Here is a 20,300-nt window from a genome sequence, read left to right on the forward strand (position 1 = left end):
TCTACCACATAAGGCTGTGGAGCCAAGTCACTGAACATTGTTGCTATATTTATCTGGTTCTAAATATAGCGGTCAATATGGTCGCCTTCCTTGATCCTAATGATGTTTTCTCCAGAGTCGCCAGGTATCTTTCGATACCGCCACAAGGTTTGAACCCGAATAATGATCAAAGAACCAATGTACCAGTTAGTTAGTTCAAAGCCAATACTATTTATTTACACACACAGTAATATCTACTCATGCACAAAATACCACAAACTAGACTATCTCTAACGCTAATGCCTATACTTAACTTCAGTCAGAGGAACAATGGCCGTTGTTCGGATCTGAGGCTGTCGGGTTCGAAGAGGTAACAGGAGAACGGCTAAGGTCGTCCATCTGATGGTGAGCGTTGACCTTGGACTTACTTGCTTCTGGTGCAGCTGATGGACGGGTCTCTCCACTTCGAGAGCCGAGTCCAAGAGAGCGATTCTCTCTCAGGGGCTTCTTCTTATACCCGAAGGGGCTTCGCGCGCTTTTGGGCGGGCCTTGAACTTGGCCCCGATTAATTGGGCCGCATATTGATCACTTGTATTGATCTTGACCAATAAAGGGGTGGGTGCCCTGATGGCTGGGCGTGTCCTAGGTAGCCGTTGGCCTTGCTTTGTTTATGCTTTCGGTTTGGGGAACGGGCGCTGGGGTGTATGGAGCTAGATCGGTTGCTTGAGTGTCTTTGCTTTGTTCCCGGAGATGGGCCATCAATATGTTAATTGACCTATAGTTTCAGTCTCGTCTGGGAGTTGCCTTCTCAATACACATACAGGCTCTGTGCCTGCTTGTTTTCCTAACATTGTCCATATTTCCCTACAGTCATTGCGATCATCCATTTTGTATTCTGGAAGTGTCCATCCCGATGGCTACAACATATTCAAGAACAAATTTCTCAACTTTATAGGTGTCAAGTTGTATGGGGATAGCGCGGTAGTATGCTGTTGAGATAGAGGACCAGCCAAGATAATATTGAATGGTGCAGCTGCTTTGGTTGAATGGCCTACTCCTGCTGCTATTTTCTTTGTTTCTATGCTGCTGCACCACTCTAAATAGGGTTTCTGCTCCACCTCTGGAAAAGTCACAGTGCTGTGACTTCAAAAAGTCAGAAGAATTTCAGGAACATTACTGTTGTGTTTTTCTACATTTTCTGTTTAAACGTTCATTAGTATGAAGAGTGCAAGTATCAGAAAATTGAATTTTGCTAAATTTTCTGTTTCTGCACCTGGGAGTAATGTGTCACCAAAACATAGGCCAGGGAGAGAGGAGAAACAGAAACAGGAAGTTCTTTCACATTTTTCCCCATTTAAGTTTAGAAATGGAAAATTTTGTGGGCTCGACTAGAGCCGTATGCGCCCTTTCACCTAATTTTCCTAATTCACTGCACCAAGAAATGTGAAACCCAAAGGCACAAGAACAGGAAAATATGCTCCAAAGTATGTCTACAAGATAACATAGGCAGTACTTGCTGCTCAACAGAAAGAGTGCTTCTGAGTCCGTTTACTGTAATGTTTCTTTTGTCACTGTTTATCCCCATAGATTCACTGGATGAGATGTAAGATAAGTAATACTTGCGCCAAATTCTAAACTTTTCCTGTGGAGCTATGACTATTGAGAATGTGATTGATTTAGCCAACAAAAATTCCAGCTGCTGTTTCTTGGTATGCTTTGCAAGCACATCCTTCAAAATTGTATACTCCCTGTCCAGAACTTTCTCTTTAGGTGGATAGAAAATCAGCGCTCATAGACCAATTTTATCCAATTAGTCTGTTTGCCTTTGAACTTGAAGACTAAGGTGAAAAGGCACTTTTGTAATTCATCACCTAATGCTCAATAATCATCCTTAATGTACCCAAGCTGCTGAAAATAAACAGGAGGTCTGTCACCATCTGAAAAGAGGAAAGACAGGATACTGTTTCAAGTCTGAACCTTTTGGTGAGATGGTGAATTCACACCTGAAATGCGAACCTATCTTTCTTTTAAATAAACAATGTTTCAGCTTGCGGGTGGCACGGTAGCACAGTGTCAGGGACCCGGGTTCGATTCACAGCTTGGGTCACTGCCTGGGCGGAATCTGCACGTTCTCCCCGTGTCTGCTCCAGTTTCCTCCGACAAAGTCCCAAAAGGCATGCTTGGTAGGTGAATTGGACATTCTGAATTCTCCCTCTGTGAACCCAAACAGGTGCCGGAATGTGGCGACTAGGCGATTTTCACAGTAACTTCATTGCAGCGTGAATGTAAGCCTACTTGTCACAATAATAAAGATTATTATTATTAATAATAAAAATCTATCCAATATGCAAGTTGTAGATAAAGTATTAATCCCAAAAGAATCTACAGAGCTTCTGTGATGGTACAAGAATAAGGAGAATGCTGAACGTGGATAAGAACTAAGACCTCAGCTGGGGTATCGTGCACAATTCTAGGCGCCAGACACTCGGAAGGATGTGAACGCATTGGAGAAAGCACAGAAGAGGTTTATAAGAATGGTTCCAGCAATGAGAAACTTTAGTTATGTGGATTGATTGGAGTGGTTGGGGTTGTTCTCCTTCGAGAGAAGAAGTCAAAGAGGAGATTTAGTAGAGATGTTCACAATCATGAAGGGCCTGGACAGAGTAGTTAGGGTGAAACTGTTCCCATTCGTAAAAGGATTGAGAACCAGAGGGCACAGATTTAAAATGATTTGCAAAAGAAGCAAATGCGATGTGAGAAAAATCTTTTTCACACAGAGTGGTTTGGGCCGGGAAAGCACTGCCTGGTAATGTGGTGGAGGCTTGTTAAATTGAAGATTAAAGCGGGCATTAAATGATTATCTGAATACAAACAATGGGCGGGATTCTCCGAACCTTCTCCGATCGTGCCAAAATCGCGATCGGCGTGGGGGCGGGAATGGGCGTTGACGCTGAAATCCGGCACGACCCCGGAGAATAATTGCAAATCGCACGTGGTCTACGCGGCACAGGTAGGGGCTGTTGACAGAGGCCCCTACGGTGATTCTCCGACGAAAGCTGGCCGAGTTCCCGGTGGTGTGCTTCTAACCACATTTTGTCTGTTGGGAACGGCCAGTGGCGGCTGCAGAGTCAGTCCGCGGCCACCCTGGTGGGGGGAGGGGGAAACCTTCACTGGGAGGGGCTTCATGGACAGCCAGGCTAGCGATCAGGGGCCATCAATCCGCGGGCATGCACGATCTAGGGAGGGCCTATACTTTCAGGGCCAGTCCGCGGTGCGAGTCCGCCATGCCGCACGGGAGGCCACCGAAGGACTCCCGACCAGAAGTGCAGGGCCCCGTATCCGCAGCCAGACCTGCGATTAGCACTCCGGGGCCCTTTGATGCACGATCAATTGCACAAAGACGAGAGTTAGATACAACTGAGGCATTATTGCTCTAAGATGTGTGGCCTCCCACAGCAGCTGGCGAAATGGCTGCAGCATGGAGGACACACACATTTATACTCCGCCTACTGGGCGGAGCCAGAAGGCAGAACTACCGATGTACCTGTAGTACAGGTCCTACCATACATCACCTAATATAGGTGCAACAGTGGTTCACCACATTCACCCCTGTTAAAATTGAGTCCAGGGGGGTGGTGGAGCACTATATACAACAAATAAGTTATACATTTACAATATTAGAGAGAAAAAAAAAATGTCTTTTGAAGTCCAGTGGACCAGTTAGAGGTTTAACCGTTCCGGGGCCTTGATGAGCCACTGGGAGCGACGCAGTGGTGGCGGCGATGCAATGCTGGTCTGATCTTCGGTGACTCCGGGAGCGTGCCAAAATCCTCTTCATCCTCGGGCGTGGGCAGGGGGAGGATGGATGGTCCTGGGGGGGAGACGGATGGTCCTGGGAGGGGGTTGCTGCGGGAGCACCGGGGGAGGGGAGGGTGGGCCCAGGCCGGAGGGGTGCGTGTGTGTGTGGAACCTGCTGGTGCCAGGTCCCTGAGGGAGACAGTATCCTGGCGGCCATCGGGGTACGCCACGTAGGCACACTGGGGGTTTGCATGGAGCAATTGCACCCTCTCCACCAAGGTTCCGCCTTGTGGAGTTGGACGTGCCTACGGAGGAGTACGGGTCCTGGAGCTGCGAGCCAAGTCGGGAGCGACACCCCGGATGTGGACTTTCTGGGGAAGGCAAAAAGACGCTCATGGGGTGTGTTGTTAGTGCGGTGCACAATAGTGACCGAATGGAGTGTAGTGCATCAGGGAGGACCTCCTGCCAGCGGGAGGCCGGAAGGTTCCTGGACCGTAGGGCCAGTTGGACGGCCCTCCATACCGTCCCGTTCTCCCTCTCTACCTGTCCGTTTCCCCGGGGGTTATAGCTTGTCGTCCTGCTGGAGGCGATACCCCTGCTGAGCAGGAACTGACGTAGCTCATCACTCATGAATGAGGATCCCCTGTCACTGTGGATGTAGGCGGGGAATCCAAACAGTGAAGATTGTGTTGAGGGCTTTGATGACGGTGACAGATGTCATGTCGGGGCATGGGATGGCGAAGGGGAATCTGGAGTACTCATCTACCACACTGAGAAAATACGTGTTACGGTCGGTGGAGGGGAGGGGCCCTTTGAAATCCACGCTGAGGCGCCCAAAGGGGCGTAAGGCCTTCACCAGGCGCTCACGGTCCGGCCGGTAACAGTGCGGCTTGCACTCCGCACAGACCTGACAGTCCCTGGTGATTGTACTTCCTCGATGGAGTAGGGCAGTTTGCGGGCCTTCATAAAATGGCACAACCGTGTGACTCCCAGGTGACAAAGGCTGTCATGCAGGGTCCGGAGTCTTGCACACTTGTGCACTGGCACATATACCTCGGGATAGGGTGCCTGGGGGCTCGTCGAGCTTGCCGGGACGATACAAAATCTTGTAATTGTAGGTGGAGAGCTCGATCCTCCACCTCAAGATCTTATCATTCTTGATCTTGCCCCACTGTGTGTTATTGAACATGAAGGCTACCGACCGTTGGTCAGTGAGGAGAGTGAATCTCCAGCCGGCCAGGTAATGCCTCCAATGTCACTCAGCTTCAACGATAACTTGGGCCTCTTTTTCGGCAGATGAGTGCCGAATTTCTGAGACATGAAGAGTGCGGGATAAGAATGCCACGGGTTTGCATGCCTGATTGAGGGTGGCGGCTAGGGTGACGTCTGACGCGTTGCTCTCTACTTGAAAGGGCAGTGTCTCATCTACTGCGTGCATCCCGGCCTTGGCAATATCAGCTCTGATAAAGGCGAAGGTCTGTTGTGCCTCAGCTGCCAGGGGAAAATGGGTGGACTGTATGAGTGGGCGGGCCTTGTCCGCATAGTTTGGGACCCACTGGGCATAGTATGAAAAGAATCCCAGGCAGCATTTGAGGGCCTTGGGGCAGTGGGGGAGGGGGAGCTCCATGAGGAGGCACTTGCGGTCGGGATCGGGCCCCAGAACTCTGTTCTGGATCACATATCCGAGAATGCTGCGTCGAGCTGCGTGTACCGATTGATGGTCTAGCTGTAGTCCACGACCATTCTGTGTTTCTCCCCAGTTTTAACTACTACCACTTGGCTCTCCAGGGGCTGTTGCTGGACTCGATGATGCCGTCCCGAAGCAGCCGCTGGACATCGGACCTGATGAAGGTCTTGTCCTGGGTGCAGTACCGTCTGCTCCCGGGTTTGCAATCAGGGGTTAGATTTGCGAAGAGGGAAGGCGGATCGACCTTTAGGGTCGCGAGGCCGCACACAGTAAGGGGTGGTAGGGGCCCGCCGAATTTCAGGGTTAGGCTCTGGAGGTTGCACTGGAAGTCCAGGCCGAGTAGCAGGGCAGCGCAGAGGTTAGGGAGGACGTGGAGGCGGAAGCCGCTGAATTCTACACCCTGGACTGTGAGTGTGACCGTAGAGTACCCCCGGATCGCCACGGAATGGGATCCGGAGGCCAGGGAGATTCTTTGGTTGGTAGGGTGTACCGCGAGGGAGCAGCACCTTACCGTATCCGGGTGGATGAAGCTTTTGGTGCTCCCGGAGTCCAGCAGGCAAGAGGTCACGTGTCCGTTGATTTTCACGCTGGTCGATGCGGTGGCCAGGTTGTGCGGACGAGACTGGTTGGTGGTCACTGAGGTGAGTCGTGGTCGGTCGTCGCTGGGGTCGGATGATGGGGAGCCCGGGGGGCACAGGTCCTGGAACGCTGGAGGTGCCCATGTGCCATGGGGGAGACTAGACAAGATGGTGGCGACTGAAGATCTTGGGGAGAACAAGATGGCGGCGCCCACGGGCTGCACGTGTTGCGCAGAGGGGAAGATGGCGGCGCCCATTGTCCGTAAACGAGGGGGGTGGGGGCGATAGCAGCAACTGCACACCGCGGCAAAGTGCCCCTTCTTACTGCAAGTCTTACAAAGGGCAGCGCGGGCTGGGCAGCGTTGGCGGGGGTGTTTCTGCTGGCCGCAAAAGTATCATTGGGGATCCCCGGGGTTCGCTGGCTTGTGCTTGGCACAGGTGGATTGGCTGGGTAAGGCCCCCGCTGGGGCGGCCGTTTGTGGGTTCCACGATGCGTAGGAGGGGTGGTCCATGCAGCTGGAGATGTAGGCCTGAATGCTGCTCGCGGCGACTGTCATAGAGAGCGCTAGCTTCTTTGTCTCTGCGAGATCGAGCATGTCCCCTTCTAAAAGTCGCTGGCGTATGAGGTCCGACCCAATCCCCGTAACAAAAGCGTCCCGCATCAGGAGGTTTGAATATTCCGTAGCCGTAACGGCCTGATAGTCACAGTCCTGGTTTAATGGGATTAGGGCCCGCCATAAATCTTCTATGGACTCACCAGGGAGTTGAAAGCGCGTGGCGAATACGTGCCTGTCGAAGATCGTGTTCGTGTTCTGAGCGTAATTTTCTTTGAGAAGCATCATGGCTTCGGTGTAGTTAGGCGCGTCCTGAATCAGCGGAAAGACGTTGGAGCGCAACCTTGAGTACAGTATCTGTATTTTCTGAGCCTCCGAGACAAGGCTTGGAGCCGAGTTGATGTACGCCTCGAAACAAGCTAGCCAGTGCTGAAAGTACCTTTTGGCGTCGGTGATTGCGGATCCAGCTGCATACGGAGGTCCACCTTTTGAAAATCTTAGAGCAATAAATTGATGCACGATCAATTGCACAAAGACAAGAGTTGGATGCAACTAAGGCTTTATTGCTCTAAGATGTGTGGCCTCCCACAGCAGCTGGCGAAATGGCTGCAGCATGGAGGACACATACATTTATACTCCGCCTACTGGGCGGAGCCAGCCGGCAGGGACTGCCGACGTACCTGTAGTACAGATCCTACCAGTGGTAACAGTGGTTTACCACACCCTTCAGGTAGGAGAATCGCCCGTGTTTTGATGCTGGAATGGAACATAGCCCTATTATTGGAGGATCCCATCCAATGTTTGGGGTGGGGAAAAGACAGGGGAATGGCACAAAATCATAATGCTCGTTTGGAGAGCTGTTGCAGACACGATGAGCTGAATGGACTCCTGCGCTGTGAAAAATATTCCCTCCATCTCTTCCAGCACATGGTAATTAAAGTGAGGTCTACATTGAGTCTCATCTGGACTTTCTATGACCAATGTTGTTCCCAAACACAAAGTAGAAAAAAGGTCTCATTTCTTAACAATGTAAGTCATCAACTTGACAAGCCAAATTCCACAAAAAAGGTAAAACTTAAAGGGAAGTATGAGTTCCTTACTTGATCTTACATCATCCTCCACAGCTGCACTGAATTCCTGGAGAAGTAGCAACAGAAAACTGTGCAGGACAAGTTTTATGGCTTTTACATTCAGGTCCATGTCATATGCTTTTGGAAATGGTGGCTCAATTACACATCAAAACTGAAATGATAAAAATGACAATTATTGATCATCTCATATTCACAGAAAGTAACGTCATAAATGTTTCTATTTAACCAAATTACGTTTCATGATCTTTCAAATTCCTCCACGTTTTTGAGTAATATATTTACTGGAAAAATGTTTTAAAAGCACAAGGAATGAACTCTTGATTCACACAACTAGTCGGTTTTATTGAACTTGCAAGGAGAAATGTCTTGATGAAGAAAATATAAACTAATACTTCTAAATAATGCAACTCAGATCTTTTATTAATTTCAATTGTACTATCAATCACTAAGCCACACTTGATAAATAATGAGTCAGTTATCTTCGATAGAAGGTCCATCATACTTTATAAATGGTAATTTTAAAAAATTACAATTCAACACCAAAATGCATAGGGTGCCATCCAGGTGAAAAGAGTCAAACAGCTGTCCCTTCAGGTTTATCCCAACACCAATGCCTTGAAAGATCAGAACTCATTCATATGTAAGGCAGGGGCCCAACAGAATTCGTAACATCAAAGAAGTGCCAGCCAGTGTAAAGATGGAAGATTCTATGCGGTGAAGCATGTGAGTTTCAGAAAATCAAACTGACACTAGGCTACAGATTACAGCCCAAGAGTTTGGAGACTACTTAAAGATGTGTGGAGTTCAACAGATAAAGTTAGCACCTTACCACCCATCCACAAATGCTTTAGCCAAAAGTTTTGCCCAGTCCTTGAAGTATGCACTAAGGACCAAGGTTCAGTTCGTGAACACGTTTTTAGCAAGTAATAGTCTTTGGCGATTATGCTTAGGACTTTGTTGGGGGGGGGGGGGGGGGGGGGGGGGGTGGAACACCGGGTCTCCCTATATGCAGATGACCTGTTGTTGTATGTCACGGATCCGGTGGACAGCATTGATAGGATTATGGGTATTATGGGCCTGCCTGCAAGTCCATTCCTGTTGCCTTCAGCTCCCCATTCCATCTCCCCCGGCACATCATCCAAGATCAAACACCCCCGATGCAGATCCCATTCAGAAGATGGATGTGAGCGAGCTGTTAGCAGAAGGACAGGAGTCAGACTTAATCATAATCTGAGGATCACCAGAGCTAACCTCACAGCAAATTATCATTACTCTCCTGCCTTGTATGTTGACCCGTTAACTGTGTCGACACAGACCCATCACCCTGGGGAGATGTTACACGGACTCGGAGTGTGGAACAGGGTAGTCCACGAGGACGTCGCACAGGGGGTCGCACTATTTCTTTATTGGGACGGAGTCTCCTGTCGCACATGCTGTCTGTCATGTCCTCGAAAGACCAACACCTGTACACCTTGGACCGTTGCTGGCGTCCCCCTTTGGTTTCCTCCGCGGAGCCTGATGGGTGGCCCCCTGCACATGGGGTACCACCTACAGCTTGTGTTGACTCTGCTGCGCCTTCTCCAGCGTCTGGCTGTCTAGGTCCACCAGCATCCCAAGGACAGCCTCTGCTGGACAAACATAACCAGCCATATTGTTATTCTGTAAGGAATTGGAGGCGAGAGAATGACAATCAGTTAGGGCTCCCACCCTGGGATCCTTTAATTCCTCCAAGCCTCCCCCACCCTTACGTCTCCCGACTTCTCTCAGAGTGCCAGCCACCCAAGCCAGTTGGGCTGGAAAACCTCGCTCTGCACACTCAGCCCAGCCACTGCAGGAACCCCTGGACCCCAGACCCTTGCTGGGAGCATTAGGTAGATCGTGCTCAGGTGCCCTCTCCTGATTCACACACTTACCATATGGTCGCGAGGATATCCCCTGTGCTGAAGCCAAGCTCTTGATTGTTGGCTGCTGCCTCTATGGTGCTGATGCTTCGCGAGTTCAGACAAACTGCTCAGTCCTCAAAGTTTGAGTGCAATGTGATGCAATAATCATCATCTGAGACGTGGCACGTGTACCCACGAGAAGCCACTTGACAATATTTTGTTCATTAAATGGTCAACAGAAACAAAGATTTGAAAATGAACTTTGTAACATTCCACATATCAGACTAACCATTAAACGTCACCATTCCACATTGGTACCAATACAAAGCTACATCAGCTCATTTTCACACAAAAAAAAAACACGTGGTATCACCCCTCACAGATTCCTCAACAGAAACAGAGGATAAGCCTGAGAATGTGTTAATGTGTCCAGAATTTTGTCATAGGGATAGTCTGTCCAACAATTTGTTACTTCTTTCACGTTTCAGTGTCATTCTCTGTCCAGGAGCTGCAGCTATGCAGGCCCTCCCACACAGCCCAATTTCACCGGAACGGAACCAAATCCCAAATCCTGGGAGAAAGCAGCAAACACATCTGCAGCTGTGAAGTGCTCTCACAATGAACACGGCCAATTCCTCATTAGCAATAGCCTTCAGCTGTGAAGCTAGAGGCTGCTCTCAGTCAAAAGGAGTTAAAATGACCTTCAGCAGAGGACCAAGTGCAGGGCTCCGTCCTGGAAGTGCTTGGTAGAATGACAGACAGCAGCTATAGTTGCGGCTGTTATGGGTATCCATAATATTTAAAGATGACTTATATTTGTACATGAGCAGTTTAATTTTGTATTTTGCTTTTGATGTCTGTGGAATGTATATCGGTTGGGTTAGGGATTAGGATTGTTTGCCTCAGATTCTGATATTTGCCCATCTGTGAACTTGGTTAGTGTTGTGTGATCTGGCTCGCTGTCACTCACTGCATCAAGAGGAGGGGCTGTAGTAAAATGGCCAATGGCCTGAACTTTAGGCCTGATACAGAATTTGACACTTTAAATTAAGAATTGGACAGTTTAAATTAAACCATAGTCATAACCACAGACAGACCTGATGGTAATTCGAACAGCCAAGTTTGAATACAGAGACAGACAACCGTGGCAAGTCTGGGCCTGCGCTGTAGACAAGACATCGGAACATAATCAGCCCCATTCAAATGGATTGATTGGTACGGATTTCCCCAATGAAGCCAGACTATCTGGCACCTAGATTTCCCGCCGGTACCATATATGGATAAGTTTATGTGCAGACAATGCACCCGAGGATGGAGCCCTAGGAGTAGGTTCCTGGTGTCCTGCTGAGTTGCAATCAGCGACTCCATTGGTGTTGTGACCCCTGCCCCGAGACCTCATTGGCTGAGGGCCAGGGAAGTTTATGGAAGGGCGCGAAGAGGGATTTAAGGAAGATGCATCCACCGACCCTCCCCAGGGAAGACATGACACAGAGGCACCGGAGATGTCTCGGTAGCCACCTGGGGTGGCCACTTCCCGATTCCAAAATGGATGCCCGCAAAGAATACAGGGAAAAATGGTCAGGCACAGGGAAACAAGCAGGTGCAAGGTTTCCTGTGTATTAAGACTTGCAAAAACCCAGACAGAACCGAAACCAGCAACCATCTACATATTAATGAGCGATCCCCAGGAACAATTAGATACATTGAAACGATCGGGACCAAACCAGACTCCCCGGCGCCAGCGGGAGCTGAGACAAAGGAAGGCCAACGGACACATAGGAACCGCCCAGCAATCAGGGAACAGCTCCAGTATTGGAGAAATCGATTCAAACGATTGGGACATGGTCCAATTGATTAGGACCAGGTCCGGGGTCCAACCACAAGGGTGCGAAACCCCTGGGGACTATAAAACAGAGTCCCCAAGTTCAATTCGTCCTTCTTGGCAGGGTCTCTCAGCAGCTCGAAACAACTCTTGACCGTGACTCTCAACAACGAGAGACCTGCCTAGCGCTGCACCAACCAAGTAAGTCTCCAGTCAACGCACGCTACGAGATAGGCGCTCCTAGCTACTAGTCCATACCAGCTTGAAGCCTGCAAACTCAGAATCGAACGAAAGGCCATTGTTCCCCTGACCTGGTGGGCCATTTCCAAAGCTAAGTATAGGCCTTTTAGTGTTAGAGATAGTCTAGTAAGTAGAGTTTTATGCATGAGTAATGATTGACTGTATATAATAAATGTGTTTTGATTTGAAACTTACTAACTGGTGTATTGAGTTATTGATCAACACTTGGCTTTGAACCTCGTGGTGGTATCATAAAGATACCTGGCAACTCTAGAGCAAGGTGATTAAACAGAGCAAATTAAGTAAAAGCACAATTAGCAACAACTCAACGGCGGATCAGAAGACAGAAGCAGACAAAATGTGTGCGAGACCCATCTTTGCAGGCGAAGGCTCTGAGATGACCGAGACTCAAGAGGATTGGACCCGTAGCTCGATCCGGTTCATTAGCATGGATACTATTAAGAATCTTAAGGCATACTGTAGTTGAGGTAATTTAAGGCAGAACTGTTTTATTGTGTTTTAAAATAAATTTGGGTTGAATTGTAAACTTGTGTTTGTCATCTTGTAAATAAGGTACCTGAGTAAACATTTAAATAATAAACTGCTCAAAATATCTCATTTTACAGACAACAGGACTGACCGGATTACACTTCTGGGAACTGACATAGACTCAATGCGTAGGATCTTGTGGAGAAAATGGGGGTCTCACTTGTCAGCTGTGCGGGACCTATATTGCATCCTATGGGGGAAAGCCTGCCAAACTACAAATCAATCAGGCAGTTGAGAGACCACTGGCTGGCCTTCCCCAGGACCAGGATCCTGAGGGTTGGAAATCCTGCCAGCTGAGAGTTGCTAGTCAACCATATTTTAAAAGGGTCAGGCAAAGAAAGGGTTAATGTGAAGGAACACATATCCCAAGTCTAGAAGGAAGGCTTGTACTGGACAGAGCCGTGTATCGAGGCAAATATAGATACCATTCCTAGCTTAGACCCAGTACTATATTATATGGATATAGTTACAAATAGTTAATAAACACTTACTGTCAAGCTATACAAGACTCAGAACCCCTACATGAGACCTACCAAATGACACACGTTACAAGAAATAACAGGCCACCAGCTGTTTTCTTTAACAGTGTCGCAGTCCCAGTAGGGAGGTGGTGAGCACTGCTGGAATGACACTCACCAGAAGCCCAGACCAGAGATAAGTAATGACGGGAGGGGTTTTGTGGGGTTGGGTCATGGCAGAGGATGATGTGGGATAAACAGCAGCAAGGGCAGTGGGAGGTGGCTCTCCTTTCCAATGCAGGGTTCCTCGATCAGGCATGAAAGAGGGATACGCCTACCCACTCCCTACTGGGACTAAATTGAGAAAAGCTACAAACAATGGAGTCCAAAGAGATTTGGGGGTCCAGATAAATATATTATTAAAATACCATGAACAGATACAGGAATAATCAAAAGTGCTAATGGAATTTTGGGCTTTATTCCCAGGGGGAAGAAGACATGCTTCAGTTTTAACAAAGCCCTAGTTAGAATAACACTTGGAGTACTGTGAGCAGTTCTGGACACCGCACTTTTGAAAGGATATATGAACAAGGAGGAGGAGGCCATTTAGCCCTCAAGGCTTCTCCGCCATTTAGTAGGATCATGGCTGTTCTCAGTAACCTCAAATCTGCATCTAGACTACCCCCGAAAAGCTATTGTCCTTTGTGTACTAATAATCTGTCTAACTCTGCCTAATAAATATTCAAAGACTCTGCTTTCAAATATTCAAAGACAACCTTTTCAGGAAGAGGGTTCCAAAGACTCATGACCCCTCCTAGTGAAATAATTTAACTTCATCTCAGTTTTAATTAGGCAACCCCTTATTTTAAACAGTGATCCCTTGTTCCAGGTTCTCCCACAAGAGGAAATATCCTTTCCACATCCACCCTATCAAGATTCCTTAGGATCATATCTATTTCAATCAAGTCACCTGTTATTCTAAACTCCAGCGGATACAAGCCTGGCCTGTCCAACCTTTCCTCATGAGGCACGGGCAGCATAGTAGCACTGTTGCTTCACAGCTCTACGGTCCCAGGTCTGGCTTGGGTCACTGTGTGGAGTCTGCACGTTCTCCCCATATCTGCGTGGGTTCCTCCAGGTGCTCTGTTTTCCTCCCACAAGTCCAGAAAGACATGCTGTTAGGTAATTTGGACAATCTGAATTCTCCCTCTGTGTACCTGAACAGGTGTCGGAATGTGGCGACTGGGTGCTTTTCACAGTAACTTCATTGCAGTGTTAATGTAAGCCTACTTGTGACAATAAAGATTATTATTATACCCATTCCAGGTATTAGCCTGGTAAACATTTTCTGATCTGTTTCCAATGTAATTACATAATTCCTTAATAAAAAGTGACCAGTACTGTACACAGTCCTCCAAATGCGTTTCACTAGTCCCCTGTATAACCTGTTTGAAGCATAACCTCCCTATTTTTGTATTCAATTCCCCTCACAATAAATTATAATGTTCTATTAGCTTTTCTAATTACTTGCTGCACCTGCATACTACTTTTTTGTGATTCATGCACTAGGACACCCAGATCCCTCTGCAACTCAGAGCTCTACAATCTCTCATTTAGATAATTTAGTAACTTGAGGACACCAGCAGTAGAGAACAAACATATATTTCACTATTTACAATATTCTGTTCACCAGTAATTCTCTCCCACCCCAGTCCTTGTTGAGAGAACAAATCACACCAGGCCCTGCTTTGGGCTGGCTTTTATGTATAGACTGTAACGAGCTCCAGATGGGTGGCCTCTGCCCCCTATTTGGAAAGCTCCTATTCCATGAGTCCTACGGGGACATCAACAATGGCTTCCCTGTGGTCCACGTGGGGGTTAAAACAGATAATATAATTATTTTTCATACTTCCTACCAAAATGGACAATTTCACATTTTCCCACATTATATTCCATTTGCCAGATCTTTGTCCAGTAACATAATCTATCTATGGCTGGGACAATGCACTCCCTGGCCGGGACAACGCACTCCCAGTCAGGGGTTTCCTGGTGGCGAGGGGTGCATTCAATGGGAAACCCTGTTGGCAGCAATGGTAGGCTGCTTTGTGGCAGGTTGCACAGAAAATCCTGCCCAGTATCTTTTTGTGGCTTCCTTATGTCATCTTCACAACTTACTTTGTAACCTATCTTTGCGTCATCAGCAAATTTGGCAACAATCCCTTCAATCTCGTCATCCAAGTTATTTATATAAATTGTAAATAGATGACGTCCCAGCACTGATGCCTGTGGTGCACCACTTGTTATGTCTTGCCAACCTGAAAAAAATCTCATTTATGCTTACTCTCTGTTTCCTGTTAACCAGCCAATCTTTTATCCATGCTGACATATTACTCTCTCACATGAGCTTTTATTTTCCACATCACCTTTCATGTAGCACTTTATCGAATGCCTTCTGGAAATTGAAGTACATACATCCATCAGTTCCCTTTTATCCTTAGCATAGGTTACCTCCTCCAATGGGTTGATTGACTTTGGTTTCCCTTGCACAAAACTCTGCCTGATTATCTTGAGCTTATCCAAGTGCTCTGCTGTAACTTCTTTAATAATAGCTTCCAATACCGGCAGCATGGTAGCATAGGGGTTAGCACTATGGCTTCACAGGGCCAGGGCCCCAAGTTCAATTCCTGGCTTGGATCTCTGTCTGTGCGGAATCTGCACGTTCTCCCCGTGTCTGCTAAGGATAAAAGCGAACTGATGGATGTATGTACTTCAATTTCCAGAAGGCATTCAATAAAGTGCTACATGAAAGGTGATGTGGGTTTCCTCTGGATGCTTCGGTTTCTTCCCACAAGTCCCGGAAGATGTGCTATTAGGTAATTTAGACATTCTGAATTCTCCCTGTGTACCTGAACAGGTGCCAGAATGTGGCGATTGGGGGCTTTTCACAGTAACGTCATTGCAGTGTTAATGTAAGCCTACTTGTGACAATACAGATTATTATTATTAACATTTTCCCTATGACAGATGTGAAGCTAACTGGTCTGTAGTTTCCTGCTTTCTGTCTTCCTCCCTTTTTGAATAATGGAGTTACATTTGCTACCTTCCAATATAATTGTACTTTCCCAAATCCAGGGAGTTTTGGAAAATTAAAACCAATACATCAACAATATCCTTTTATGTCCCGAGGATGAAGTCCACCAGGAACTAGGCTCTTGTCAGCCCACATGTCCAACAATTTGCTCAGTATCATTTCTCTGGTGATTGTAATTTTCCAGAGTTCCTCCCTCCCTTCCATTTCCTGATATATAACTGCTTCTGGGATGTTACTTGTATCCTCTATAATGAAGACTGATGCAAAAAACCTGTTCAATTGGTCTGCAGTTTCCTTGTTTTTCCTCATAATCTCCAGATTAACTTTCTATGGAATAAAAGCACATTTTGTTAACTTGTCTCTTTTTAAAATATTTATAAAAACTCTTAGCCAGGAAGGACCTAAAGGGAGAGTTAAGAAGAGCGAGGAGAGGACACGAAAAGTCGTTGGCGGATAGGATCAAGGAAAACCCTAAGGCTTTCTATAGGTATATCAGGAACAAAAGAATGACTCGAGTAAGATTAGGGCCAATCAAGGATAGTAGTGGAAAGTTGTGTGTGGAATCAGAGGAGATAGGGGAAGCATTAAATGGATATTTTTCGTCAGTGTTTACACTGGAGAAAGACAATGTTGACGAGGAGAACACTCAGGTTCAGTCGACCAGGCTAGATGGAATTGAGGTTCAAAAGGAGGAGGTGTTAGCAATTTTAGAAAATGTCAAAATAGACAAGTCCCCTGGGCCAGATGGGATTTATCCTAGGATTCTCTGGGAAGCCAGGGAGGAGATTGCTGAGCCTTTGTCCTTGATCTTTATGTCGTCTTTGTCGACAGGAATAGTGCCGGAAGACTGGAGGATAGCAAATGTTGTCCCCTTGTTCAAGAAGGGGAGTAGAGACAACCCTGGTAATTATAGACCTGTGAGCCTTACTTCGATTGTGGGTAAAATGTTGGAAAAGGTTATAAGAGATAGGGTTTATAATCATCTTGAAAAGAACAAGTTGATTAGCGATACTCAACACGGTTTTGTGAAGGGTAGGTCATGTCTCACAAACCTTATTGAGTTTTTTGAGAAGGTGACCAAACAGGTGGATCAGGGTAAAGCTGTTGATGTGGTGTACATGGATTTCAGTAAGGCGTTTGATAAGGTTCCCCACGGTAGGCTATTGCAGAAAATAAGGAAGTATGGAATTGAAGGTGATTTAGCGGTTTGGATCAGTAATTGGCTAGCTGAAAGAAGACAGAGGGTGGTGGTTGATGGCAAATGTTCATCCTGGAGTTCAGTTACTAGTGGTGTACCGCAAGGATCTGTTTTGGGGCCACTGCTGTTTGTAATTTTTATAAATGACCTGGAAGAGGGTGTAGAAGGATGGGTTAGTAAATTTGCAGATGACACGAAGGTCGGTGGAGTTGTGGATAGTGCTGAAGGATGTTATAGGATACAGAGGGACATAGATAAGCTGCAGAGCTGGGCTGAGAGGTGGCAGATGGAGTTTAATGCGGAAAAGTGTGAGGTGGTTCACTTTGGAAGGAGTAACAGGAATGCAGAGTACTGGGCTAATGGCAAGATTCTTGGTAGTGTAGATGAACAGAGAGATCTCGGCATCCAGGTACATAAATCCCTGAAAGTTGCCACCCAGGTTAATAGGGCTGTTAAGAAGGCATATGGTGTGCTAGCCTTTATAAGCAGGGGGATTGAGTTTCGGAACCACAAGGTCATGCTGCAGCTGTACATAACTCTGGTGCGGCCACACCTGGAGTACTGCGTGCAGTTCTGGTCACCACATTATAGGAAGGATGTGGAAGCTTTGGAAAGGGTTCAGAGGAGATTTACCAGGATGTTGCCTGGTATGGAGGGAAGGTCTTACGAGGAAAGGCTCAGGGAATTGAGGTTGTTTTCGTTAGAGAGGAGAAGGCTGAGAGGTGACTTAATAGAGACATATAAGATAGTCAGAGGGTTAGATAGGGTGGACAGTGAGAGTCTTTTTCCTCGGATGGTGATGACCAACACGAGGGGACATAGCTTTAAATTGAGGGGTGAGAGATATAGGACAGATGTCAGAGGCAGTTTCTTTACTCAGAGAGTAGTAGGGGTGTGGAACGCCCTGCCTGCAATAGTAGTAGACTCGCCAACTTTAAGGGTATTTAAGTGGTCACTGGATAGACATATGGATGAAAATGGAATAGTGTAGGTCAGATAGGCTTCAGATGGTTTCACAGGTCGGCGCAACATCGAGGGCCGAAGGGCCCGTACTGCGCTGTAGTGTTCTATGTTCTATGTTCTATGTTCTTACCATCTCATTTCATATCTCTGGCTAGCTTTCGCTCATGCTCTAATTTTTCCCTCATTGATATTTCAATCGTCTTTGCTGTTCGTTATATTATAATAATATAATAATAATGATCGCTTATTGACACGAGTAGGCTTCAATGAAGTTACTGTGAAAAGCCCCTAGTCGCCACATTCCGGCACCTGTTCAGGGAGGCCGATACGGGAATTGAACCCGCACTGATGGCATTGTTCTGCATTACAAGCCAGCTGTTTAGCCGGAAAGAGAAAATGCTGGAAAATCTCAGCAGGTCTGGCAGCATCGGTAGGGAAAGAAAAGAGCTAACGTTTCTAGTCCAATGACTCTTTGTCAAAGCTGTTTAGCTCACTGTGCTAAACCAGACCCCTGTCCAATCTGCTAACCTGTCTTTTCACATTTATATGCTTTTTCTTTAAATTTGATACTGTTTTTAACCTTTCTACTTAACCAGCGATGGTGGGTCTGCTCATGGATTTTTCTTACTCGTTGGAATGTATCTATTCTGTGCATTCTGAAATATCACCTTAAATATTTGCCACTGCATCTCTACTGACCTATCCCTTAACCTAATTTGCCAACTCACTTAACCAGCTCAACTTTCATGCCCTCTTAGTTGCCCTTATTTACATTTTAAAACATAATCTCAGACCCATTCCTCTCTCCCTCAATGTAAAATTCAATCAATGTAAAATTATGGCTGCTGCTACCGAAGGGCACCTTTCCGATGAGATCATTAATTACTCCCATCTTGTTGCACAATACCAGGTTTCATATAGCCTGCTCTCTGCTCGGCTCTAGAACATGCTGTTCTAAGAACCAACCCCCAAAACCTCGATGAACTTCTCATCTAGGCCACCTGGACCCTTCTGACTTTTCAAATTTAAATGTGAACTAAAATCTCCCATGATTATCGTCCTGTCTTTCTGACAAACAATTCATTTTGTCCTTTCTCTCCATCTTAAAATGTGGTTACTGTTCGGAAGCCTATACACAACTCGCACAAGTGACTTCTTGCCTTTACCATTTTTCATCTCTACCCAATTTCATCTCTACCAGAATTTCTGCATTCTGGTTTCCTGAACTTGGGTCATCCATCATTAACTATTAGAGCCAACCCGCCACCTTTTCCCCACTTTCTGCCCGTCCTAAAAATCCTGTACCTTTCAAAATTCAGGTCCCAATCCATGTCTTCTTGCAGCCATGTCTCCATAACAGCTATCACATCGTATTTATTCATTTCTATCTGTGTTTTCAGGTCATTTATTTTATTCTCAATGCTATGTCCATTCAGCGACGGGAGATTTTCCACCCGTTTTTGGTAGGAATGGCGGAGGCGGCAGTGAATCTAGTGGGAGTCCCAAAACGGCTTTTACACCGACAGGATCTTCCAGCTCGATTGCCCTCACCCCCTGCCAATGGTGTAACAGGGATCCCGAATACATCTAATTACCAATGTAGATCAGACGTTTAAGATGCTCCCCCCACTTTGGACTGTCCATTCACCCCAGCCTGAGGGCACACTAACGTGGATCACGACAGGTCTCCCACGATGTGTACCTAGTGAACAGAACCCGCTGGAGGTGCAAGCTGAGTACAGTCCCCGCGGGGAGAGGGTGATGTTCAGGCAATGCTAATTTAAAATCTGAGGTTTATAGATTTTTGTTAACCAAAGATATATATGGGTCAAAGGCAGGTATATGGAGTTCGGAGATGGGTCATTCTTCTTATTGAATGGCAGCGTAAGCTCCAGTGGCTAAATGGTCTACTCCTGTTCCTATGCTCTCATGGAATATTCTGAGATTGACACAAATTACAGTAAATCATTGCTCTGTAACTGATTCTGCTATAATTCCTCATTCACCTGAGGAAGGAGCAGTGCTCCGAAAGCTAGTGATTTGAAACAAACCTGTTGGACTTTAACCTGGTGTTGTACGTCTCACTCTGTTCTAATTGAGCTGGGAGTGCTTAATGCTGGGAATATCTGAAAGGGAAGTTATTCTATATCCTACTATTGAACTTTGATGAGGAACAAAAGAATGATAAACTGAAGACAGGTTTCTCCATTTGGGAGATGAATTGCAATCGGTTTACAATCCCACTGGGAGGTCAAAGTGGCAAGCAATTCAGTATTCCTCGCCGTGCAAGATTATGCATGGTGTGAAATATGAGGGATCCCTGGGCAGCCATATTGAGCAGGCAGTCCGTTAGCGAGTCCCATGGCCGGACACCGCCTCCCCCCTCCCCCACTCCACAAAGCAGAGCTG

General features: G+C 46.8%; 1 protein-coding gene across 3 annotated transcripts in view; it reads right to left on the reverse strand.

The window, feature by feature from the left end:
- Window positions 1-20,300, reverse strand: part of col21a1 (collagen, type XXI, alpha 1) — a 363,276-nt gene that overhangs the window by 284,982 nt on the left and 57,994 nt on the right. For all 3 annotated transcript variants that reach the window (XM_038800645.1, XM_038800643.1, XM_038800644.1), the window contains exon 2: window positions 7,697-7,838. In XM_038800645.1, coding sequence (XP_038656573.1) covers window positions 7,697-7,796 — 100 coding nt within the window. In that variant the 5' untranslated portion in view covers window positions 7,797-7,838. The remainder of the gene's footprint in view (window positions 1-7,696; window positions 7,839-20,300) is intronic.

Source organism: Scyliorhinus canicula, chromosome 6, assembly GCF_902713615.1.
Source record: "Scyliorhinus canicula chromosome 6, sScyCan1.1, whole genome shotgun sequence".
Classification (NCBI taxonomy): domain Eukaryota; kingdom Metazoa; phylum Chordata; class Chondrichthyes; order Carcharhiniformes; family Scyliorhinidae; genus Scyliorhinus; species Scyliorhinus canicula.